Below are 26,365 nucleotides of genomic sequence, written 5' to 3'. Positions count from 1 at the left end.
GTGTGACTGTGTGCCCAGATAAAGATTGGCACTCTGTGCTTGGTCAGCTCCTTAGTTCCTGATGCAGTCCATCAGGTGGACGGTTGTTCCGGTTGAGAGTATGCTGTGTTTTCGATTGGCTGCCATTTCTCAGTGGTGTTTGTTGACTGTGTGGAATGTAATTGTAATGAAAATTGAAACTATTTTAAGTTTCATTAGCAGATCCAGGATGTCAGCTGAATCCAATTACACTCAGTAGCTGCAGCCTCAGTTCCCTCTGCTGCAGCTCTGCAGCCTAAGTTTCTATTCACTCCTGGGTTGCTGTTCAGGCAGGCTGGTAAAGGGAGGGAGGCCAATGCCTGGAACAGCCACAAACAGAGTGGGCGTGGCTAGTAAACGCGCATTCACAGCTGATTGGCTCTCAGTCCAGAGACAAGGGAATGTAAAAAATACTGTATTCTGATTGGTGGAGCAGTGGTTCAGCTAGTGCTGCATGTCAGCTGTGTCTTTATGTGTGATCAGACTCAGTTTAGCAGAAGAAGCGTGGAGATTAAACCCTCTGCAGATTTCTCCAGAAAACACAACAGCTACTGCTTTAATCCTGAGAGAAGCTTCAGGAGCTTCTGCTCGGTTTTCCAGAATTTAAGCTGATTTACCTTGCTGTGACAGATCTGAGAGGTGAGTTTTTATGGTGCTGAGATTTTATAGCATGATATTATAGGATGATATTATAGGAATTAAGTCAGATTTATTGCATGAAATAGAAAATAAATAATATTGGTCAGTGTTATTGCTGTATATTGTTTTTTTATTATTTTATTTAGCTTATTAAGCTTATTTATGCATTAACTGTTCTTTAATTAAGATTAATTAGGATAATTAGGATATTATTAACAGGAAAACGAATTAGCATTACTCATATAATACAAATATAAATTCCTCTATTTATATGTTTATATGTGAAATGCATTTCAAATACATTTTAATGTATTTTCACATTTCAAAAATGTTTTAAAAAAATTGCACAACATTAAGCAAATAATTTGTCACAATTTTCATAACTTAAAAATTACATATAGAGCTCTGAAAAAAATGAGACCACTTAAAAACGATAAGTTTTGATCACAAGCCAACAAACCAAGCTGAACTGCTTGCTTTTTTGCACCAGGAGTGGCATAAAGTTACCCAAAAGCAGTGTGTAAGACTGGTGGAGGAGAACATGATGCCAAGATGCATGAAAAGAGTGATTAAAACCACATTATTTTTATTTCAGCTATTTCTTATTTTTTTTGCAAATGAATGCTCTAAATGATCAAATTTGGGAGAAATGTTGGCCGTAGTTTATAGAATAAACAACATTGTTCATTTTACTCAAACATAAACCTATAAATAGCAAAATCAGCGAAACTGATTCAGAAACTGAAGTGGTCTTATATTTTTTTCCAGAGCTGTATTTCCATATCTTGCATATGGGATATGTTAGTTTTTATTAGTATGATTATTGTAATAAGGCTGGTCTTAAATAGTGTCCTCAGTGAATAAGACATGACTAAATAAAGCTGCTGGGTTTCTGTTTTAAAGTTGATGTACTGGCGCATTTAGGTTTATGGGCTATTGGTAAGAAAACCATAAGGAAAGCAAGTATGTTTCAGGTCATTGTATATTATCAGTATATTGTGCAATCGGTTTATACTGTAATTATTGTGACAGACCTAGATTATGTTGTATAATTGTCACAGAAAAACCTTTGCAAATATTTTACAGGAGAAGGAACAGAATAATGAACATCCCTAACTTCTAGTTGAGGTCACTGCGGTAAAGATTTTATTGCTAGTCACTAATTATTAACAATTAATAATCAATATTCCATCAGTTAGGATACATTATTACAATTGTATTAGCATGTATAGAGCCGTATAAAAGCTAAAGCTTAAAAGCTATTTAAGTTATTTGAACTGTAGCCTGAGGACCAAGAGTTGCTTTTTCATAAGAATCTCTCTCTAATAGTGCTTTTTCTAAGAAATTTATTTGAACTTTATAAGAACTGTGGTGCTTTTTTTTAGCAAACACGCCCACAAATGTCGCCACAGTTTGCATTGAAGAACCTGGTATTCTTCGGTTCCCGCTGTGAATGAACGTTCCTGGTTCTGGACACTACTTTTTTTGGCGAAAATGCGACTAACAGTACAGAATTAGATTTGTGAACCAGAATGGTGTCGGTTCCACATCAGTGAAAAAGAGCTATTGTTGGGATGTTGGCTGACTCAGGCGTCTGCTAGCTGATGTATCAGAGCTGGAGATCTGGTGCTTTCCTCCAAATACGCCTAGTGGATGCCTAGTGATGCTGCATTGTTGGCCCTTTTAAAAAGAGTCTAGCATAATATGTTGTGTGACTAAAGTAAATAAATTAAATTTCCTTCTATTTTCACTATAGTTTTAGAGCACAATCAAATTTCTCCCCTTACAAATCCAAGCTTATAAGGCTGAAGTCAGCCATTCTGCAGTTCCCCTGGAGCTGAAAGGGTTAAGAGACCAACAGTAACAGTTTTTCAAAGATAAAGCAAGTGAAATCTAACCCACAAGCCTGAGCTGAATAACCCAGCGCTCTAACCACTGATCCACTTGAGCTGGTGATGATCAGACTCATGCAAAAACTTTATTTAAACTGTCTGAACTTGCAGTAGAAGTCAGTGTTATATTGAAACTTTTCTAATGTTCTATTCATCATATAATTTAAACACTATAAAATAACAATAGCCAGATTCACAAAAGCAAAACAATTGTCATTATGTAAAAAATGCAGAAATATAGAGTTTTTTTGCTGACAGCATTAAAATATTTATTAGTAATTATAATAAAATTGGCTACATGTTCTAATCTGTCCCTGCAAGCTACTAAAGTCCAGACCAAACAAGCCATCAATGTTACAGTGCTGTGCCTGATTCAGGATCAGATATACAGTATGTGTTTGCTTTTTAAACATTCAGTGCCATGTTTGATTTCTTTATCACTTGACATTTTAATGCTTATCACATATTTAATAGCAAGTGCATTTAAAAGACCAACATATTATATCACCAAATAGATATATGGCCATTTATTTATTAATGTCATAATTGTAATTATACACAGTAATAAAAACTTAATTTATGCTAAATAATTCAAGAAATTATACATAATGCAAAAGTAATTACACCTCTGTGTATTACTGCTAAATACGTTTAACATTAGCTGCAAATGAATTAGCTGATTAGAAAACGTGCGATTAATGTAAATATTGATCTAAATATTCTTCAGAGATCTTTGACATGCTTACTATTATTTATTATAATTTGTATCTTATCTTATCTTATCTAATTGTGTTTTATCTTATCTTGTTTTGTCTTGTCTTGTCTTAACTTGTCTTGTTTTATCTTATCTTATCTTGTTTTATCTTGTCTTGTCTTATTTATCTTATCGTATCTTATCTAGTTTGATCTTATTTTGTCTGGTCTTGTCTTGTTTTATCTTATCTTATCTTATCTTTTCTTATCTTGTCTTATCTTGTTTTATCTTATCACCTTGACCAGAGGCATTACACATGATTCATTTTGTTTTATTTCTCTGTTGGCAGATGGCACTTTGGCACCAGCTACAGCAGCTGGATTCCAGATATCTGGAGCAAGTGGACCAGCTCTATGATGAAGCCTTCCCCATGGAAATCCGACAGTACCTCAGCCAGTGGATAGAGAGCCAAGACTGGTAAGATGTGATATGAAATGCATCTAAAAAATGTTGCTTTCATGTGTGAGAAAGGAACGGAGAAACTTCTGTTTGTTAGCTATTTTGGTCTAAGCACTTTTCATGTGCAGGAAATGTTTATGTAAATTCTAGGTCAGACCGATTATAGGACACCTGATCTGACCTGTTTGTCATCTGGGATGAAACTGTCAAATCCACTCATGTCTTACATCATTCATTATTCTCTCTCTGAGCTTTTGTGTCATCATCATACACTTTGTTGGGCGGTGGTGGCTCAACAGTTACAGCACTGGGCTATCAATAACAGGGTTGTGTGCCTGATACCTGGGCTTGGCAAGCTTCAGCATCATCACCATGCTGTCTGTAAACTTCAGTTTCATCACCATTTTCTCTCTGATCTTTAGTGTCATCACCATACTGTCTATGAGCTTTTGTATAATCACCATATTCTTTAGAATAGTTCATATTTCTGCATAAATATGACCTAAAACATCATTAGATTTACACACGTCTGTAAAGTGGGTAAAGAGAACCCAGTTGGTCATTTATTTATTGAGTAAAATTATCCAATATTACATATTACTGAGTGGCAACAGTATATGAACCTTTGCTTTCTGATGTGATTTCTCCACTTTGCAGCAATAACTGCAATATAACTGTTGATCAGTCCTACACACCTGCTTGAAGTAATTTTAGCCCATTCCCCTGTATGGAACAGCCTCAACTCTGGGATGTTGGTGGGTTTCCTCACATTAACTTCTCACTTCAGGTCCTTTTAGAACATTTTTATTGGATTAAGATTAAGACATTGATTTGGACATTTCAAAACATTAACGTTATTCTTCTTGAACATTCTTTGGTAGAAAGACTTGGGTCATTGTTATGCTGCATGACCCACCTACCTTTAGTATTATCTGATATAATTCACAATTCATGATTTCATCAATGATGGCAAGCCGTCCTGGTCCAGATGCAGCAAAACAGGCCCAAACCATGATACTACCACCACCATGTTTTATAGATGGGATAAGGTTCTTGTGCTGGAATGCAAGGTTTTCCTTTCTCCAAACATAATGCTGTCCATTTAAACCAAAAAGGTTTTATTTTTGTTCATTTAGTTGGTCTTACCCATCAAACACAAAACATTCTTCAAATAGCCTTCTGGCTGGTCCATGTGGTTTTTAACAAACTGCAGACGAGCAGCAATGTTCTTTTTAGAAAAAAGTGGCTTTCTCTGTGCAACCCTGCCATGCACACCATTTTTGTTCTGCGTTCTACTGATGGTAAAAGGTGAGAACTCGCCGACTATTAAATGCCTTGCTCTTGGGGTGATCTTTGCTGGTTGTCCATTCCTGGGGAGGGTAACAATGGTCTTGAATTTCCTTCATTTGTACATTGTGAGTCCACTAAACTCCATGATACATAATGCACTTCCACAAACATGTGTTGTGAAGAGAAGACTTTGATTGATCCCTATTATTTAAATAAATCAGGCCAACTCACACTTAAATTAATCACAATTATTAAAAAACAATGAGCTCTAATTTTACCTTTAAATGAACTGCTAATCCTAGAGGTTAACATACTTTGCCACTCACAAATATCTAATATTAGATCATTTTCCTCAATGAATAAATAAGCAACATTTGTTTAACTGGTTTCTTGTATCTACTTTTTAGGACTAGTGTGAAAATCCATTACATTTTAGGTCATATCAGAGACTGTAAAAAAGATGGACGCCGTGTCGCCGTTCCCATTCATTCGATGAAAATGAAGCCAAAATCTTCCGCCATGTTGGCGATCCTGAAACCCGAGTCTGCGCAGTAGAGACCAGAGGAGGGAGAAAGACTGTGGAGAGACAGCCTACTCATTTAAATAACTCCGCCCCTGAGGGCTGCCTACACAGAGCTCACGCAGTCTATGGTCCCGCCCATACAGTCATTGGTACCGCTAGGTGTAACCCAGCCCTTTTACACACCAATAACCACACCTTTTTGAATAGAGCTGAATAACGTTTTAAAAAATGAATTCTGTTGGGATATAAAAATTTGACAATATAAGCAGAGGTTACACTAGCTGCTGCATTTAAATAATGGAGGTAGAATCACAGTATATTGAATAAAAACGTGATTGAAATTTGTCTGTTTTGCCTGTTTTTGAAACCTATGGGGATGGGTGCGGTTACACAGCTTTCTGCAACCGAACAGCAGGGGGCGCCCGACCTGTGGTGGCTTTACTTTTGAGAGACGATGCTCTGTCCAGCTATACACAGTCTATAGGTCATATTTATGCAGAAATATAGACATTTCTAAGGGGTTCACAAACTTTCAAGCACCACTGTGGACTGTTATGATTGTTGATTATCCTGATAAATCATATATATCCTGATTATCTGGTGCAGGGATGCTGCAGCTGCGGACGTGTCGTTAGCTACACTGCGTTTCCATGAGCTCCTGACAAAGCTGGACGAGCACCACAGTCGAATAAATCAGGGCAACAACTTCCTGCTTCTACATAACATCCGGAAGATAAAACGCAATCTACAGGTTCAGAGCATCAGCTACTCTAACTCCATTTCCCTGATAATTACTTCCTCCATCATCCAGATAATGCTTGTTTAATTAATGCGCTATAATGTAACAGTCAATTGAAATGAAGTGTTGTGGTTTGTAGATGTTCTTCCAGGAGTATCCAATGCAAATGGCAATGATCATATCCAATTTACTGAATGAAGAGAGGAAGATTCTGGAGATGGCCCTCAAAACACAGGTACAGTACTGATGTGACATATACAGTACCAGTCAAACTTTTGGACATGTCCCTTCTATTTCAATGTGGGTTTTTTTCTTTGTATATATTTTTTACATTGTAAATTTAATATTAAATACTATATTAAAGCTATACAGGAACACATGCTGACTTATTTAGTAAACAAAAAGTTTTAAACAAACCAGAATATGTATTATATTTTAGACTCTTCTAAGTAGCTCATTTACATTCTTGGTATGTTAATCTCAGTTTTTTAGCATCTTGAAGGAGTTGCTGGAGGTGCTGAACAATAGTTGCTGCTTTCCCTTCTCACTGTGAAGCTCCAGCTCCTCCCAAACTACCTCAAATCACCATCCCAATTGAGCAGGTTTAGATCAGGGGATTAATGTGAAGGACTAATACTTTTTTACTGTTTACTGCATACTTCCATATGTGTCCCTTAATTATTTAATGTATTTAATGTAATATTAATCTACCATGTAGAACCAAAATGAAAAAAAAAGAAATAAAGAAAAAGATTGAATGAGGAGGTGTGTCCAAACTTTTGACTGGCACTGTGATTGGGAGATGGCTGGTTCGAATCCTGGTTATGTGGCTTGCCATCAGCTGCTGGAACCCTGAGAGAGCACAATTGGCCTTGCTTTCTCTGGTTGGGTAGATGGCACTCTTTCCACTCATCACTCCTAGGGTGATGTCGATCAGCACAAGGTGTCTGTGAGCTGATGTATCGGAACCCGTTATGATACATTGGCAGCAGTTCAAAAATAGGCGGAGTCTGACTTCACATGTGTTGGAGGAGGCATGTGCAAGTCTTCACCCTCCTTGTGTTGTGAGGGATTGGGTGGCACAGTATAAAGTATAAAGTATAAAGTATATATATATATAAAGTAAAAAAGAATCGAGAAGAGTTTTGTAAATGTTGATTTATTGATAGGAGAAGGCTGGATCATCACAGAGCAATGTTATGATGGACAAACAAAAGCAGCTGGACATCCAAGTGAACGACCTGAAGAAGAAAGTTCAGGTAAAAACATTTAATAGAGAACATCAGTGCAGAATAAACCGTTTCACTTTCACTGTTAACTGAATGCATAATTGAATGACATGAATTTCCAATTCTAACCTCAGATTGTAATGGAGGTTAAGTGGGTTTGTAGATCTGGTCTTGATATGTCTGTAAATAAAGAATTGCATTCCTCAGGAAGCAGAACAGGACATTCAGGCTCTGGAGGATCTACAAGACGAGCACGACTTCAAGAAGAAAACCTTGCAAAGTAGTCAAAGTAAGAGCATGATGGATTTTTTTTTCGTAGCACAATGTACTTATGTACTCGCTTATGAGTAGAATGTAAAGTATAATAATAATAATAATAATAATAATAATAATAACTTGTAACGCGTGATGAGATGGGAGGCGGACGTTTAAACGGGTAAGACATGACTTTATTAAATAACAAATAAACAAGTAAACAAAACAGGGGAATAACGAAAATATCTATATACATAAACAAACAGGGAAAACCAACAAAGAACTAAGCTAAACTAAACAGATAATAACAAAACAAGGTAAGGGAATATATACAAAGGAATAATACTGTCAGGATTAGACCCAGGCAGAGAGACGAGGAGGCGGACGTATTCACAGGTAGGGCGAATTTATTAAATAAATATAAACTAATAAACAAGTAAACAAGAAACAAAGAAAAACAAGAAACAGAGGCGAGCTAAAACTAACAAACAAGAGGTACTAAAGATAAACAAACGGGGAGACTATAAAACTAGGCAGGATAAACTAAAACAGGGCAAGGGAATAAACTAGGGAAAACACAGGGAACTAGAAAATAACAGAATAAACAGGAAGATAAATATAAACTACAAACAAATAGGGAGGCTGACAAAAACAAACGAGGAACTGAATAAATACAAAACTAAACAAGGCAGAGCTGTATAAATATAGGGAATAAACTACTAAAAGACTAAACACTAGGGGACTAGGGAACACAGAAATAAACAAATAACTAAAGCTAGACAGAGCAAGGATAATAACAAGGATTAAACTAAGATAGACACGGAGAGAAACACGGAGAGAAACACGGAGAGAAACACGGAGAGAAACACGGAGAGAAACACGGAGAGAAAGTCTGGGAACACGGGAAGACAAACGACAGGAGACAGTGCAAAGACCGACAGAGGACAAGTAACAGAGGAAGTCTTTTTAACATAACAGGAAACACACTGGGAGTGGAAACACCTGGGGAAGGGGTGGAGCTACAAATGAGACATGAGGTAATGGAAAATCACAGGCAGAACACAGGGGCACGGGTCACGTGTGACAACACAGGCACGAGGACAGACAGGAAACAGGGCCAGGCGTGACAGAAACCTCCCCCTAAACGCGCAGCTCCCGAGGCGCGGAAAAACAAACCCCGGGGGCTGGCGGCAGAGAGAGGCCGGGGAAAACAGGAGACCGAACGGGAGACTGGACAGGGAACTGGACAGGAGATGGAGACAGGACAGGGGACAGAGACTGGACAGGGAACGGACACTGGACGGGGAACTGGACAGGTGACGGAGACTGGACGGGGAACGGAGACTGGACGGGGAACCGGACAGGTGACGGAGACTGGACGGGGAACCGGACAGGTGACGGAGACTGGACATGAGACAGAGACTGGACGGGACCGGACATGGGAACAGGGACAAGAACATTGACGGGGACGGAAACAAACACAGTAACAGGGACAGGAACAGAGAAACCACCGGGGACAGGAACTGGAACACTCACAGATACAGGGACCAGGACAGGGAGAGACAGGGGGACCAAAAACATAGGTGGGTGCCCAGGACTGGCAAAAGTCTGTGGGGACAGCCTGGGCACATAACTGGGGGCAAAGTCAGGAGGCCTTGGAGCAGGCCTGGAAATACGGGGCCTTGGAACAAACATAGTTCTGGGAGCTGCAGGTGCTTGAGCTGGTGCTGGAGCAGCTGGGACTGCTGGTGCTGGAGCAGCTGGGACTGCTGGTGCCGGAGCTGGAGCAGCTGGGACTGCTGGTGCCGGAGCTGGAGCAGCTGGGACTGCTGGGGCTTGAGCTGGAGCAGCTGGGACTGCTGGGGCTTGAGCTGGAGCAGCTGGGACTGCTGGGGCTTGAGCTGGAGCAGCTGGGACTGCTGGGGCTTGAGCTGGAGCAGCTGGGACTGCTGGGGCTTGAGCTGGAGCAGCTGGGACTGCTGGGGCTTGAGCTGGAGCAGCTGGGACTGCTGGGGCTTGGGAGAGCGGCGCGGCCGCCGCTGAAATCTCGGAGAGCGGCGCTGCCGCCGCTGCAGTCTGGGAGAGCGGCGTGGCCGCCGTTAAAGTCTCGGAGAGCGGCGCGGCCGCCGCTTGTATCATGGGGTGCAGCGTTTCAGATGCGTGCTTCACGGGGCGTGGCATGAAGAGATCCGCTGCAGCAATGCTGGAGCCCGAAGCTGCGGGTGAAGTAAAAACCCGGACTGGATTCCTACTCTCTCGTGCAGAGTCCGGCGTGAGGAGCGCGGGGAAAGTCTTTGACCGCGGCTGGCTCGCCGCGCAGGGGGTCTCGGAGCGCGCTTCCACTGCCACCGCGGGAATCACGGGCTGCGGTTCGGCTGCCACCGCGAAAGACACAGAGCGCGGATCGGCAGCTACCGCGGGAGGAAGTAGCGGCTGGCGGGCTGGTACAGGAGGGCAGTCCTCAAACTCCTCTTCACTGGATGCAGGTGTGAGGAGATCGGAGTAGTCCCAGGAATAGGACTCCTCACAGCCTGCATCCATGCCACCCCCGTCCTCGTCGGGGCGAGGATCGAGGCTGACCGCACACAGCCCTAGCGCCCCCCCAAGAAAATCCTCCCCGGAAACGGGCTTCTCCTCCGGCTGGCGGGACCCCTTAAAACGTCTACCCCGAGGCCTGCGGCGTCCTTGGGGCCTCGGGGATTCCAACGCCGGGGTCCCGAATGGAGCATGGCGGATCGCCATCCTGGAGCCAGTCCACGGGATCCCCTTGTGGGTCTCGGTGGGTGCCACTGAAGCTGGGCTGACGGGCTCCAACCCGAGGAAAGGCGCTGGGAGCGGTTCATCTCCCCGGATTCGCTCGGCCAGGAGACGGAGAAACTCCAGGTCCGCCTTCCGAGCAGCGTGCCATTCTGCTACATCCATTTGGTCGGTCTTTATGTCAGGATTAGACCCAGGCAGAGAGACGAGGAGGCGGACGTATTCACAGGTAGGGCGAATTTATTAAATAAATATAAACTAATAAACAAGTAAACAAGAAACAAAGAAAAACAAGAAACAGAGGCGAGCTAAAACTAACAAACAAGAGGTACTAAAGATAAACAAACGGGGAGACTATAAAACTAGGCAGGATAAACTAAAACAGGGCAAGGGAATAAACTAGGGAAAACACAGGGAACTAGAAAATAACAGAATAAACAGGAAGATAAATATAAACTACAAACAAATAGGGAGGCTGACAAAAACAAACGAGGAACTGAATAAATACAAAACTAAACAAGGCAGAGCTGTATAAATATAGGGAATAAACTACTAAAAGACTAAACACTAGGGGACTAGGGAACACAGAAATAAACAAATAACTAAAGCTAGACAGAGCAAGGATAATAACAAGGATTAAACTAAGATAGACACGGAGAGAAACACGGAGAGAAACACGGAGAGAAACACGGAGAGAAACACGGAGAGAAACACGGAGAGAAAGTCTGGGAACACGGGAAGACAAACGACAGGAGACAGTGCAAAGACCGACAGAGGACAAGTAACAGAGGAAGTCTTTTTAACATAACAGGAAACACACTGGGAGTGGAAACACCTGGGGAAGGGGTGGAGCTACAAATGAGACATGAGGTAATGGAAAATCACAGGCAGAACACAGGGGCACGGGTCACGTGGGACAACACAGGCACGAGGACAGACAGGAAACAGGGCCAGGCGTGACAAATACGTAAATATATACAAAATAAACAAAGAAACGAACAAGAACTAAACGTGACTAGAAATATACAAGAAATAAAGAGAACTAGAAATAAACAAGAAACAAGCAGAGCGTGACGAAACCGTGAATAAACAATAGCTAACGTGGCGAGACAAAACAACAGGGGAAGGTGCAAAGACCGACCGCAAACGTAGACTAACAAGTACTATTTATACTAAACATGAAACAATGAACACCTGGGGAAACAGGTAACGAGGGGCGGAGCTACAAATTACACACACGTGATGGAAAAGTACTAGAGAAACACACTAGGAAACGGGGAAAACACAGGAAAACATAGCGAGGGCGTAACATAACTGTCTTATAATATTATTATTAATAATCAGTGTTCTCAAGTCTCACGCTTTGAGCGTGTGACACACGCACCTCAGCAAGTTCACACGCTCACGCCCCACACATGGTATTTCTCACGCTTGCCAATCCATCGGCTGTATATTATAATGTACTCTCGTTGAGCCAATCAGAATATAGATCGCTCTGTTGTTAGGCAGACCTAGTCAAAGAGGGTGGAGTTTCAGCCAGAGTGTCAGGCGCAAAGAACTGTCCCATTCTAAAGTTCTGAAACACACGTCGGTGAAAAACTGAAGAACTGTGCGCACCCCCCCTCCCCACGGTTTAACAACTGTTGTGCCGAAAAACGACTCGAAAGCATGTACACGAAGGGGAGTCAGATTCAGACAGAGAGCTAAAATTAATCACAACACCTGAAAGCAAAGCAACTCAAAGCCGCACTCATAACTAACATTCTACAAACTAATTAATATGAAGTATAGAGAGCTTCCGCACATGTAGCTGATGATGGCAACAGGATGTAGTAAAGATCTTTAGTCCACTAACTAAACTGCAGTCTAAAACCAAATCTAACCAGACCAAATATATACAATATGACAAAGACATGAATGAACATTGCTGTGGACTCTGGTCCGGATTTTCAGGTGTGGAAACATCATAAAATCTCAGTACTTAGACTGAATATGTCTTGCTGGGATGAATGTGTTTACACTGTTACAACACGACTCAAATGATAAATGGGAATAGGTATCTGTTTTAAATATGTATTCGGTGTGTTTACACTTGCATTTTAATGTGGTTTGGCTTTAATCAGATATAGTGCTTATACTCAAAATGCATGAAGTGACAAAGTGTAAGCTAAATCTAAGTGAGGATGCTGGGAATGACCCACCACTCAAATAACGCCAACTCTCCCTCCCTCTCTTTCTCTTTCTTTCTCTCTCTCTCTCTCTCTCTCTCTCTCTCTCTTTTCTCTTGCTCTCAGTTCAGTTCAGTTCAATTCAATTTATAGTGTTGCCAAAGCATAATTTAATTAATTGATTAATTAAAAAAAACAATAACAGTTGATCAGTTAACGACAATGCATACATAAACAGTTCACATATACACAACCAATAAACTAAGGTTATTCAGATATCTGTGTAGATTATATTGAAGCTATATGTTCTATATGATCATCTCTGTATTAAAACCTGGTGTCAGTACAGTAGAGTACAGTGGTTTTGGTATGTTTATTACTAAAACAACCCACTCTCTTTCAGACTGTGACTGTCTTTCTCTGTCTTTCTTTATGTCTCTCTCTCTCTCTCTCTCATTTGTTGTATCTTTTATGGTTTCAGTGGAGGTTGAAATGAATACACAGGCAGCAAAAGAGATCAAGGAGGAGGAGTTGAGGATCAAGGAGATGTTTCTAAGACTAAACCAAATGAGAGAGGTTGGCGAGCAGAACCTTCACATTGTGAAAATCCATCACAGAAATACAATAAAAAAACTTCAGAAAGAATGTTTCTTCTATCAACATTTGGAAGAAATATTTCTCTTATCACATAGCATACTAAACATTGTAATTGTAATAATGTGTGCTTTGTGTTGTGTGTGTGTGTGTGTGTGTGTGTATATATATGCAGGTGGTCATATATGAGTTAGTAAATGCCCTGAAGTTAGTGGAGCAGATTGAATTCACTCTAATATCAGTGGAGCTGCCTGAATGGAAGCAGAGGCAGCAGATGGCCTGCATTGGAGGACCACCAAACGCCTGTCTGGACCAGTTACAGAGCTGGTAAGGACCTCCACAGACATTAAATTAATATTTGTTTTCTTTTTTCTTTTTTCTTTTGTATCAATGACTGTAGGCTATAAAACATGGACAGCGCAGTATCTCTCAAAAGTAAAGCTACCACAGGTCTAGTGCCTCTGCTGGCTGTTTGCAGTATGACGTGTAGCTCTGCCTATCTGCATACGTTTCAAAATGTGTCTAAACAGACCATTTTCCATCTCAATTTTTCTTTTTCTAAACGCTCTTTCCCTCTCCAGTGTGCAACAGTTTTCCCAATGCTAAAATTGCCACCATTTATTTGCCCCCAGAAATAAGTTTATAAAGCATAAAATGGTCAAAGTGTTGTATTAGTTGTTAGCCAACCTGCTAAATTAGTGCTAGATAGTTAGATGTCCTGGATTGTGTGATATTTGTACATGGTCTCAGCCAGAGCTCTCGCCAAATATAAAAGATGATAAAATTATCTTTTGCTTGGTGTGCATTTTAGTTTCTCCTAACTATTTGGGATTAATAGGATCTAACAAGTTAATAAACTAAACTTTGTCTTTGTACATGAAGTCGTTTTTTGCAAAAAAAAAAAAAAAAAAAGCAATGTAGTAGTTTATTTCAACATGATCTGTTAGCTATATTTGGTATCAGAAGGACACAATTAGTCCAAAAAACGATGATAGTATATAGATCATAAAGATAAGATTTTTTTATCTGGCACATGTTTCTGGCTGTAGAAACTTTTGACTGGGATTCCCACCATTTCCCACTTTCAATCAATTGAGTGTAATGTTGTCATGTGATCACTAGATCAGGGGTGGCCAAACTTTTTTTGTTGGGGGCCAGAAGGAGAAATATATTTGAAGTCACGGGCCACACTCTGTAATAAAACAAATAATGAAATGTACCACTTTAAATAATACATTTTCCTGATTACTTTTATTTACACACCATTTTACTTGACTTACTACCTTTATCTATCTTTCACAGTGTTGTGTAAACTAAGATTTTTAAAATTGATGTTTCATTTCATGATGTTTTTTTCTGCGCTACAAGTGAACACTCTCTTCGCTTGTAAGACTCTTTGGCCGTTTTTCTGCGCTACAACTGAACACTCTCGCCACTTTTAGACTCTTTGGCATGTTTTTCTGTGCTACAACTGAGCACTCTCTCCGCTTTTAGACTCTTTGGCCTGTTTTTCCGCGCTACAACTGCGCACCCTCTCCGCTTTTAGATTCTTTGGCCCGTTTTTCCGCGCTACAACTGCACACCCTCTCCGCTTTTAGACTCTTTGGCCCGTTTTTCTGCGCTACAACTGAGCACTCTCTCCGCTTTTAGACTCTTTGGCCTGTTTTTCTGCGCTACAAGTGAGCACTCTCTCTGCTTTTAGACTCTTTGGCCGTTTTTCTGCGCTACAACTGAACACTCTCGCCACTTTTAGACTCTTTGGCATGTTTTTCTGTGCTACAACTGAGCACCCTCTCCGCTTTTAGACTCTTTGGCCTGTTTTTCCGAGCTACAACTGCGCACCCTCTCCGCTTTTAGATTCTTTGGCCCGTTTTTCCGCGCTACAACTGCACACCCTCTCCGCTTTTAGACTCTTTGGCCCGTTTTTCTGCGCTACAACTGAGCACTCTCTCCGCTTTTAGACTCTTTGACCTGTTTTTCTGCGCTACAAGTGAGCACTCTCTCTGCTTTTAGACTCTTTGGTGCATTTTTCTGCGCTACAACTTCGCTCAGGCCACTTTTAGACTATTTTGCCCGTTTTTAGCGCTAAAACTGCGCACTCTCTCCGCTTTTAGCTTTGCTTCTGGATCTTCTTGCTGCTCTGTGAATTCAATGAAGGCAGTCTGGGACGCTTGTTATTGGAGTTGGGGGCACACCTACCAAATGATAAGGCTAATTATAATATATCTACTTGACTTTGGCATTTTTTGCCTTCGTTCTAAAGAGTAGAGGTGACTGCAATATATACAGTCCATGTTTCTTTGTTATATTACTTTAGTATACAGTAAATAAGCAGATGCTTTCTGTTCCTCAGGTTCACAACAGTAGCAGAGTGTCTTCAGCAGATCCGGCAGCAGCTGAACAAACTCAACGAACTGCAGCTAAAATTCACGTACGACAACGACCCCATCAGCCTGAGCATGAGTTCTCTGCAGGAACAGGCCCTGAAGCTCTTCAAAGACTTGCTGGTGAAGTACGTCCTGTTTGTGGGCTACAGAGTTAGAGGTGGAATTTCACTAGTCTTTGTGGTCTTTGTCACTTGTGAGGTTGTAGACGAGAGCAGGATGGAAGAGCTTGTGGTTTGTCTTTCAGTTCCATGGTGGTGGAGAGGCAGCCCTGCATGCCCACCCATCCGCAAAGACCCCTAGTGCTGAAGACCGGCGTGCAGTTCACAGTCAAGATCAGGTGCACTATAAGAGTGTTTATTAATTACTTTATTACCACAATGCAGTATTTGTTACATAGTAATTCCACATGATAAAGGTTTAAACAAAATAAAAATATATTTTTTTGTGCACAGGCTGCTTGTCAAGCTACATGAGCTGAACTGCCAACTCAAAGTCAAAGCCTCCTTTGACAAGTATGTTTAGAATAGGATATACTTATATTTAGATACCTTATATTTGTTAGGTAATTAGGTATTAATATGTATAAAAAAACTTACGTAATGTTTTTATATTTGCAGGGATTTGCCAGAGAAAACCTCATTCAAAGGGTATGTGTAAAAATGATATTTTAAATAAATATATTAATTTCTTTGCACAAACAATTAAACTTACCTTTTCTGTAGCAAAATGCAGTTCATCAGTATTCCCTGTTCTGTGATTTATGTTCTGCAGATACAATATTTTGGGCACAAACTCGAAGGTCATGAACATGGAGGAATCCAGCGGTTGCTTGGCTGCTGAATTCAGACATTTGGTATGAACCATTTCCAGTGGCTTGTATTGAACAGTTTTATTATGATGTCATCAATAAAAAATATTGATTGTGTATTTCCTTTACTAATTACAGCAACTGAAAGAGCAAAAGAGTGTGGGAACAAAAAGCAATAAGGTGGGAAATGTTTATATTATATTCCTTAATTTAAAAGCAGACAAAATTTTGTATGCACTAAACCTTAAACTAGGTTCATATTAGGAACATTAGTGTTATTAGTGTGTGTAATGAGTAAGTATGGTCTGTTCTGTTCTCTTGAAGGTCCCTCTCCTCGTTACAGAGGAGCTCCATTCCATCAGCTTTGAAACACATCTCAGTCAGCTTGGATTATCCATTGATTTAAAGGTAAGATTATCTCCTTTGTAAATAATCTACTATTACTAATACAACTAATTCACTATCACGTCCATTTCCTGGACCTTCCTATAAGAAAAAAAAAAATCTTGCTGGATTGTTTAATTCTTTCTTTATTTTTGCCAGCATTTTGTATAAAATGTAATTTAAAGTATTGCTTTATATCTGTCATACATACATCTGATATATGCCCATATATGCTCATATTTCATTAAGATTTAGCTTTTTTGCTTAAATAGTTATTTAAAATTGATGTTGACTTGGTTTTTAGTCATTTCAGTTCTCTAGAGGAAGGTTAAACTGCGTATACTAAATGCATCTTTCTGTCTCTCTGAACCCAGACCACCTCACTTCCTGTAGTAGCCATCTCTCATATCAACCAGATGCAGAATGCCTGGGCCTCCATCCTGTGGTATAACATGCTCTGCACTGACTGTCAGGTAGGACAGGCGTTTTCCTGCAGGTGTCTTCCTGTTGTACGTTTGTTGCTTTCTCTGTTGTTGGAACGTTTATATTGTGAAAAATATACAGTATCTGTAGTGTATTAGTAAAGCAATTAATCCACTAAATTAATTAAATTGTGTTTCAGAATCTGACGTTTTTTCTGAACCCTCCAATGGTAAAGTGGGGTGAACTGTCGAAGGTCCTGAGCTGGCAGTTTTCCTCGGTCACTAAGAGAGGCCTCAGCGCAGACCAACTGAGAGTGCTCGGCAACAGACTGCTAGGTAAGACTATAGAGCAGTGGTGTCCATACTTTCCTTGTTGGGGGCCAGAGGGAGAAATATATGTGCAGTCACAGGCCACAGATTCTGTAATAAAACAAATAATGAAATATACCACTTACAACAATACATTTACTGGATTACAATCATTTACACACCATTTTACTTAAGTTACTATCTTTATCTATCTTTGACAGTGTTGTGTAAACTAAGATTTTTCAAATTAATGTTTTGTATCATAATGGCTCTTAATATTATACTCCTTCATTATGGTAACTGATTACATTTGTAGTGTTTTAGACTCTTTGGCCCGTTTTCTGCGCTACAACTGAACACTCTCGCCACTTTTAGACTCTTTGGCTCGTTTTCTGCCCTACAAATGTGCTCGTTTTCAGCGCTGTAACTGAGCACTCTCGCTGCTTTTAGACTCTTTTGCCCGTTTTCAGCACCACAACTGAGCACTCTCTTCGCTTTTAGACTCTTTTGCCCGTTGTCAGCACCACAACTGAGCACTCTCTTCGCTTTTAGATTCTTTGGCCCGTTTTCAGCGCTACAACTGAGCACTCTCGCCATTTTTAGACACTTTGGCCCATTTTAGCGCTACAACTGAGCACTCTCGCCATTTTTAGACACATTGGCCCATTTTTAGCGCGACAACTGAGCACTATTGCCACTTTTACACTCTTTGGCTCATTTTCTGCCCTACAACTGAGCCCGTTTTCATTTCATTGCATGTGCAGCGTGCTACAACAGTGCAGAATGGCAAGTCATGCTAAAATTTTTACCAAATAGACTCCTTTAAGCCACACACTTTTCTCATAAATTAAATAAATGATATGAATAATATTGTTTGATTTGCGTAGGTGCTGAGGCTAACGGAGATCCTGAAGCACTAATCACCTGGAATAAGTTCAGTAAGGTGAGAATGATACTGCAGATTATTAATAAACTGATCCTGTGACTACGCCTTGCTCTTTTCTAGGAAGTCTTTTCTTCCCGCTGTCGTCACTCATCTGGTCAGTAGGGGATTTCCGTGAAGCTGCTTTACAACATGCCCTTCTAAAAATCACTGTGTACAGAAACTCAACACGACTTTCACTACTAAACAGCTCTGTTTCACTTCTCTCATCCTGAAGAAATGACTGATAAACGAAACCTGCTACTGATGACAGATCACAGTGTGGATAAAGATATAGAGATTGTGTGTGTGTGTGTGTGTGTGTGTGTACAGGGTGTGTGTGGGGTGTGTATGGGGTGTAGTTTATGAGATGTGTGTGGATCAGTGAATATTTGCTGTCTAGTTTTTGCTGCATATTATTGTAATTGTCATACAAAAACCTTGTATCTTTATTATCTGCCATGTTTTACATAGAAACAAATCATCATGTGTCATTATTTCTAAATTTCACTTAGAATGGACCAATATAAATTCTCCAAAATGACTAATAAAATAAAAAAAGAATAATAGATGAATAAATTCTAGATAAATAGAAGAAAAAAACTTTTTTTGGGTTAGAGCAGGGAAAATACTGAGCACTCTGTCTCTAATTAGAGAGTGATTACCTATATGTATTTATGTTTTAAAGAGGATATATTATGCAAAATGTACTTTTTGAGGGCTTTTGTATTTCCACTTGGGTCTCGGCTACCCCTGTAACACTCCAAGCTCAAAAAATATATCTATCTGTTTTCTGTGAGTCTGTTGAATTAGTTTGAGTTTGGTTTCAGGAACCATAAGCTTGTACAGTATAAGCTGTTAGCCAGCAGACTTCTTCTGACTGAGGGATCTGTACCTACTGTTTATGGCAAGTCTGTAAACTAAGGAGATGCTTCTATCACAGTTAAGCATGAGCTTACTTGTTAGTGTTTTTCCGTTTAGCTCAAGCTAACACTAATTTGCAAGTGACAGAGCCCTTTAACAGCTCATTCTGAAAAGGTCTGAAACTGGTAAAAATAGAGCTGGTGAGATTTATTTATATGAGAGTGATTTTGTACATAGAACTTCATGAATATGTTTCGTATAGACCATTGAGCTATTCTAACTTGTGTGGAAAGAGGTATAATATGTCCTTTTTAATATGTTTATTTTTTCTTTCAGTCTACTGCTGACAGGGGAATTGTGTTCTGGTTGTGGTTAGACTCGATACTGGACCTTATTAAACGATGCCTACTCAACATCTGGAATGATGGGTAAGAATAAATGACCAAATATGATACATTCATTTTTAGAATTTATAAAAAGTAAAGTAATATCTAACTAATTTTATTAACTGATTGTTTTTAAACTGATGTTTTTGTTAGAAAATCCTCCTTTTATTTAAAAATGTGATTCATATAGATTTTAATTAGAAAGACACAAGTTATTAATTATATTATATTGGGGCATTTATTTAAAGGATGATCACTGTTTTAACAGAGTCAGTTTCGAGGAAAGTCATTCTTAGACCGAAATCTTAAAAGAACAAGTCAGTGCTTTCAGTGTAATAAAAAAGTAATAAATTTGTCACATTTTTTTCTCCTCTACGTGATGGAAATTGGCTTCTATAAAGGACTGTTCTTCAAGTATTGTGTCCAATGAAAGCTAAAGAACGCTGCACTGACCTGTGGGATATGTGTAGACCTCCTGCAGTGCTTTCAGCTGTGTTTTTTTTACTGTGTGCAGGCATATCATTGGCTTCATTAGTAAGGAGAAGGTGAAGGCTCTGCTGTGGGATAAACGTCCCGGCACTTTCCTGCTGCGCTTCAGTGAGACGTGTAAAGAAGGAGGAATCACCTTCACGTGGGTGGAGCAGACACAGAACGGTATGAGTTTTTGTGTTTTTGTGTGTGTGTGTGTGTGTGTGTCTGTTCGCTAATACAGTGTAGTAGTCATAGACAGTCATGATTAAAACAGTTGATCTGAGCAGTTTGTGTGTTTACACAGCTTGATTTAGGGCGTGTCAGTGTGTCTTTGCTATCATAACAACGGGGAAAGTATATCGTGAGCTGCTTCAAAACCGCAAAAGGCTAGTACTAATTCTTTTAATTAATCATGGGCATGTTTTGGGCATAACATGAAATAAACCAATCAGCAAGTCACTTGCCATTCCCTTTAAGAGCCAAGTGTGCTCTGACTTTGGCAGATTGCTATTTCAGTGGCGCTGGCGCATCTTCCTGGATGTGTCCAATGCTTCTGTAACAGATGCGTCTGTGTTGACAATTCACTGCCAAGATAGCAATAAACATCTGTCTGTTTATGTCTGCCTAGAATGTTTTCAGTCAGTGGACCCCCTGTGTTTTCTGTGTTTTCTGCTGCCAAGATAATGGGAATACTTTTCACAACTTTGTTTTTATTAATAGAAATGCTCCGAAAATACATGGAATAAAAGCGTTTGACATTGACTTTCATTGAAAGATAAGAATATTTTGAAGGTTTTAGAAGTGTTTTTCTCCTTCTGTTCAGTTCTCCCTTTTGCAGATACAGAGTTTGCACTTTTCTCAAGTGAGACATTGAGAATAGGAGTAAATTGTATCCTCTACATTCCTAGATATACATCACTGGGTTGACCTTAAGACTAGTAATTGTCAATGTAAATTCTGGATAAGCTCTGAATAACAATGTAAATGTAAATGTTGTGAAACACACAGGTGAGCCGCAGACACACTCCGTCGAGCCCTACACTAAAGCGGATCTTAATGATCTAAGTTTCCCTGATGTCATCCGGGACTACACACTAATGGCTAGTGAGAACATTCCAGAGAACCCTCTGCTCTACCTGTACCCAGACATTCCCAAGGACGTTGCTCTCGGATGTTACTACAGCAATCCAGACGACGGTAAATGCAGCTAATGCAATGCTCTAGTGTTAACAGCATTGATTATACAGGAGTTGGACAATGAAACTGAAACATTTTAGTGTGGGAGGTTTCATGGTTAAATTGGAGCAGCCTGGTGGCCAATCTTCATTAATTGCACATTGCACCAGTAAGAGCAGTAAGAGTGTGAAGGTTTAATTAGCAGGGTAAGAGCACAGTTCTGCTCAAAATATTGCAATGCACACAACATTATGGGTGACATACCAGAGTTCAAAAGAGGACAAATTGTTGGTGCACGTCTTTCTGACGCATCTGTGACCAAGACAGCAAGTCTTTATGATGCATCAAGAGCCACGGTATCCAGGGTAATGGCAGCATACCACCAAGAAGGACCAACCACATCCAACAGGATTAACTGTGGACGCTGCAAGAGGAAGCTGTCTGAAAGAGATGTTCGGGTGCTAACCTGGATTTTATCCAAAAATGATCAAATCACTGCAGAATTAAATATGCACCTCAACTCTCCTGTTTACACCAGAACTGTCCGTCGGGACAATAAATTATTGTGGTCTAAAACCAGGTGTTTCAGTTTTATTGTCCAACCCCTGTACATCTTTAGAGCACAGCAATAGTTTAATGTGAATGGATTCTGTGATATTCTATGTATTGCAAGACATTTCTTTATGTAGTGAAGTAAAAATAATACTCCAGTAGATACAGCATTTTAGTACTTAAGTACAGTAGTGAAATAGTTCTACCTTCTTACTATACATACTATACTATACACTGTCAGTAATGTATCAATATCAACAAAATACAAAACTAAAATCTGTTTATTGTTTCATGTGTTTGGTTTCAGATTCAGAAGCCATGGATGTGGATAGACCATATCCCTATTTGAAAAGACAAAAGATCATGGTGTCACGTTTGTAAGTTTGTACGTTTTTAAACATGCATTTCACTGGTTATGTCAAAAGCTAACAAAATTCTGTGTTTATGATAAAATTACTGATGAACTTCTCTCATCTCTCCAGTCCACACACAAGACGTCAGGACAGCATGCTGCTTCTGAATGAAGAAGAGTATGATGAGGTTGAGAAGCAAAACAAAGAAAGTGGAATGCACACATTGGTAATAGCTGTATGAGAACCAATTGACCCATAAAAACTTTACTTTTAAATATGAATTTGTTATCAGAATTTTTTTTAGATTTACTCTGAATGAAAACAACATTACAAATATATATTAATGTAAATCTTCACCTTACACTCTAAGAAAAGTAAGTACAGATTTGTACTTAAAAGAGTACAAAGCTTGTCGCTGGGGCTGTACCTTATATTGAGGTACAAAACAGTACCTTTCAGTGAAAGTCCTTTTTTGTACCCATGGTTTTTGTGTCAGTAAAGATTATAAATATTATAAACATTATCATCAACTAAATATGTGTCAAAAACTTGATCATCTAAAATTGTCTGGCTTTCAAATAAAAAAATGTGCAATTCAAATATATATTGTTTATTAGTACAGTGATACAGAATACTGAATGTACCTTTTGGCTGGTTAAATGGTACAAATCTGTACTTATTGCTGTTAGGAATGACTTTGTACTTCAGAGGGAACAAATCTGACCCCGTAAAGACCAATATTGTACCTTTAAGGGTACAATTACGAAGAGTGTACCCTTGAGTACAAAAAAGTACTCATATCGTACCGCTGTTTTTTAGAGTGTAAAGTACTTTTTCTATATTTAATACAGTTTTTTTATGAGGGGGTGGGTTTTGTCATGTTTGTCATGTCAAAGTGCTGCCATCATTCATTTTTTATTCTACTCCTTACATTTAAAAACAGCCTCGTTACTCCTATTTTATTCCAGCGTTTTTTCATTCCAGCTTCTTATCGTTCAAAAAAAAACCTATCCAGATAAATCTCTCTATCCCGATAGAGTGAATCTGATTGTGATTGGATGAGGAGTACAAATATATACCATTCTCACACCCTGTTGGTTTATACTGTGATCCATCACACCTGCACACGCCACGCACCCCCCCCCCCCCCAGTTAAAGATTTAACTGTAATATACTTACATTGTACTAAAATACATCCATTTTCAATGAGCATATATGCAGCTGAAACAGTAAGCTTAGTGCATCCCTTAAATTTCTAATATAAAAGTATAGTCATTATGGCTTTTAGAAAGATGTGTTTTGTTCTTAATAGCATTTTTTTCCTCTTACATTACTTTTTTTTATACTTTATACTAAGTAGTTTTGAAAGCAGCACTTTTACTCTTTTACTTAAAGAGTAAAAAGCTTGAGTTGATACTTAAACTTCTACAGAAGTATTTTAAACCCTAGTATTTATACTTCTACCTACAGAGTAATGAACAGAAAAAATACTTTTCACACCTTTGATTGATAATATAAATTTCACTTAACATTTTTCATATTGTCTCTATTTGTAGCTTACAGTAAAATATCATGGTAATTATTATAATTTTCGAAAATAAATAAAAATGTATTTTTGAAATAGAATGAGGTCATCATGAACAATTCAACATGTCAAAACTTTTTGGATTTTTTTTTTGAAAATTAAAATAAATTTATTAGGCCATGACAGGTGGACACATGCGTTACAATATATAAAAAGTGAAAATAAAAAGGGACATATGCTGCGAAATATGATTTCTGTGTAGTCTAAAGTGTTATAAATATCATTATTAAAAATACAAAAATAGAATTATTCATTTTAGGTCTTTTTTTCAGTTTTGAGAACCACATGGCACAGTATTCTGTTTTCTCCTTAGTGTTCTACTTTACCACACTGATCCCCACCTACCAAGCCTGTCGGACAGCAGAGGTGTCCTGCTGTGTCCTCTACCTGATATAGGAGAAGAGGAATTCAAAGAATGAAGCAAACTGTGAAGCAGAGGATGCAGTTTAATACGTTTTATAACGTTGAAACTGAATTCCTGATTTATCTTCTTTTTTTGTTTGTTTGTGTTTGTTAAAATTGCTGTTGTGTTTCCTGTTATCAGCTGTGTGAGAATTGTGAACGTTTGTGGTGAAACGGCTAGAGAAAAATACAGGCATATGAGAGTTTTTTTTAAATGTAATTTTGTTACTGCACTCTAACAGTATATTAACTCCTCTTTGCATTTGTTCAGAAAGCAAAGCTTTATTTAAAATATTTACTTGATTTTTTTTTTTCATTGCATGGGATATTTGCACAGGTACACACACCTCACACTCAGTCAGATATGATCTATGAAATAGAATCATAAAAGGAAAAGGCAACAGAAGCTGTCCATTTGAAATGTTCTGTCTCATCCCCTTTTTATCTGATGCAGTGACTTAAATAAATAAAGCAGTTTCTTTGATGTATTTGTTCTATGTGTGTTTTTTGTTTCTTTTATCATTTCTGCATCTACAGCTCTGGAAAAAAATAAAAGACAATTTAAAAATGATGAGTTTCTTTGATTTTAACAAATTGAAAACCTCTGGAATATAATCAAGAGGAAGATGGATGATCACAAGCCGTCAAACCAAACTGAACTGCTTGATTTTTTGCACCAGGAGTAAAGGCATAAAGTTATCCAAAAGCAGTGTGTAAGACTGGTGGAGGAGAACATGATGCCAAGATGCATGAAAGCTGTGATTAAAAAAGAGGTTTATTCCACCAAATATTCATTTCTAAACTTTATGAATATAAACTTGTTTTCTTTGCATTATTTGAGATCTGAAAGTTCAGCATCTTTTTTTTATTTCAGCCATTTCTTATTTTAAAATAAATCCTGCAAATAAATGCTCTAAATTACAATATTTTTATTTGGAATTTGGAGGAAATATTGTTCTTAGTTTACAGAATTAAACAACAATGTTCATTTTATTCAAACATAAACCTATAAAAAGCAAAATAAGAGAAACTGACTCAGAAACTGAAGTGGTCTCTTATTATTTCCAGAGCTGTATTTCCACTTAATATAATGCAATTATTTGATATTAAATAATATATTTGAAATGTATCTCAGATTGTAAACGTGGCCATAATTGTACTGTGTGTGTCAGAATACCATTTAGACAGTCAGATTTCAGTATTCAGATACAAACTGGACAAACTAGTTAAACAAGGACACCATATTCTACCGGGAAGCGCAGAATGAAAGAAAGTAAACGAGGCAATACAGTAACTCACACACTCCTTCAGACACACACATGTCTTCTGTAGTCAGCTGTAGAGTGTCGCCAGCTCACTCAGACTTACAGATTATGTTCTGAACAGTAGATTGCGGTAAGTCTAAGATTCTATTAAAATTTCAAGGAATGTTTTTGTGATGATGTCAATAGGCTAGACCCATCAACAGCACTTTCTATAACACTGTATTAATAATTGATTGTAACCTGTAATACTTACCTGATAACTTTCCTTAGGGGACTCGTGGTCTGCCAGCTCTCTCCTGAGTGATCGAAGGGCCCTCGATTACTAGTGGGGAGGGGGCTGAGACTGCTGCTCCGTAAAACCTGTGGGGGAAAAAGGAAAATGTTATTAATAATATGTTGTGTAAATACTTACCGGTAAAGTGTACTATTTTGGGGTTAAAACATGTCTGTAAATAACTGATATCAGTAGTGTGTGTAAATTAATGTTTCTGTATGTTTATATGTATGTTTTAGTCACCCCCTAGTAATGGTAGCGGCCAATTGTTTGGTGGGTGGGGCTACTGCCTTAAAAGGGGTGGCGTGACTAAACTTGGGGCTCCTCTTTGTATTTGAAAATGGCGTTGTTAGAGGGAGGTAGGGTTTTTGTGCAGCGGGCCAGCTGTGACCCTTTACTGGCTGATGTGAAGTCAGGAAGCCCTCATTACTTTTACAACTCTTTTCTTTTCATCTTTGTACAGTTTTTCTTTAACATTTTTTCTGCGTGCTGTGAACTAAAAATAAAATCACTTGGGATTTTGCACTTACCTCGGATGTGTTCGTCTC

At 39.0% G+C, this 26,365-nt stretch overlaps 1 protein-coding gene across 1 annotated transcript; it reads left to right on the top strand.

The window, feature by feature from the left end:
• Positions 1-480: 480 nt before the first annotated feature.
• stat1b (signal transducer and activator of transcription 1b) lies at positions 481-24,762 on the top strand. Its single transcript, XM_022680090.2, has 24 exons — positions 481-657; positions 3,593-3,720; positions 6,122-6,266; positions 6,394-6,489; positions 7,424-7,513; positions 7,691-7,772; positions 13,145-13,239; positions 13,433-13,584; positions 15,611-15,769; positions 15,889-15,981; positions 16,097-16,156; positions 16,262-16,291; positions 16,416-16,497; positions 16,591-16,632; positions 16,777-16,860; positions 17,211-17,309; positions 17,459-17,594; positions 18,455-18,510; positions 19,690-19,781; positions 20,254-20,393; positions 21,219-21,407; positions 22,246-22,315; positions 22,421-22,517; positions 24,190-24,762. The coding sequence occupies exons 2-24, from the start codon at positions 3,593-3,595 to the stop codon at positions 24,208-24,210; spliced, it is 2,238 nt and encodes a 745-aa protein (XP_022535811.2). The 5' UTR covers positions 481-657; the 3' UTR covers positions 24,211-24,762.
• The last annotated feature ends 1,603 nt before the right edge of the window (positions 24,763-26,365 follow it).

Source organism: Astyanax mexicanus, chromosome 11 (genome assembly GCF_023375975.1).
Source record: "Astyanax mexicanus isolate ESR-SI-001 chromosome 11, AstMex3_surface, whole genome shotgun sequence".
In the NCBI taxonomy this organism is placed as follows: Eukaryota; Metazoa; Chordata; class Actinopteri; order Characiformes; family Acestrorhamphidae; genus Astyanax; species Astyanax mexicanus.
Note: the sequence above shows the minus strand (reverse complement) of the source record. Positions and strands in the feature narration are given on the sequence as shown.

What these genes read in the sequence shown, in the direction of transcription:
- stat1b (XM_022680090.2), top strand. Translation starts at nt 3,593, where the DNA reads ATGGCACTTTGGCACCAGCTACAGCAGCTGGATTCCAGATATCTGGAG. An exon ending in GAGAAAACCTCATTCAAAGG is followed by an intron (nt 16,292 to 16,415) that starts GTATGTGTAAAA and finishes TATGTTCTGCAG; the next exon opens with ATACAATATTTTGGGCACAA. An exon ending in GGTGGAGCAGACACAGAACG is followed by an intron (nt 20,394 to 21,218) that starts GTATGAGTTTTT and finishes TGAAACACACAG; the next exon opens with GTGAGCCGCAGACACACTCC.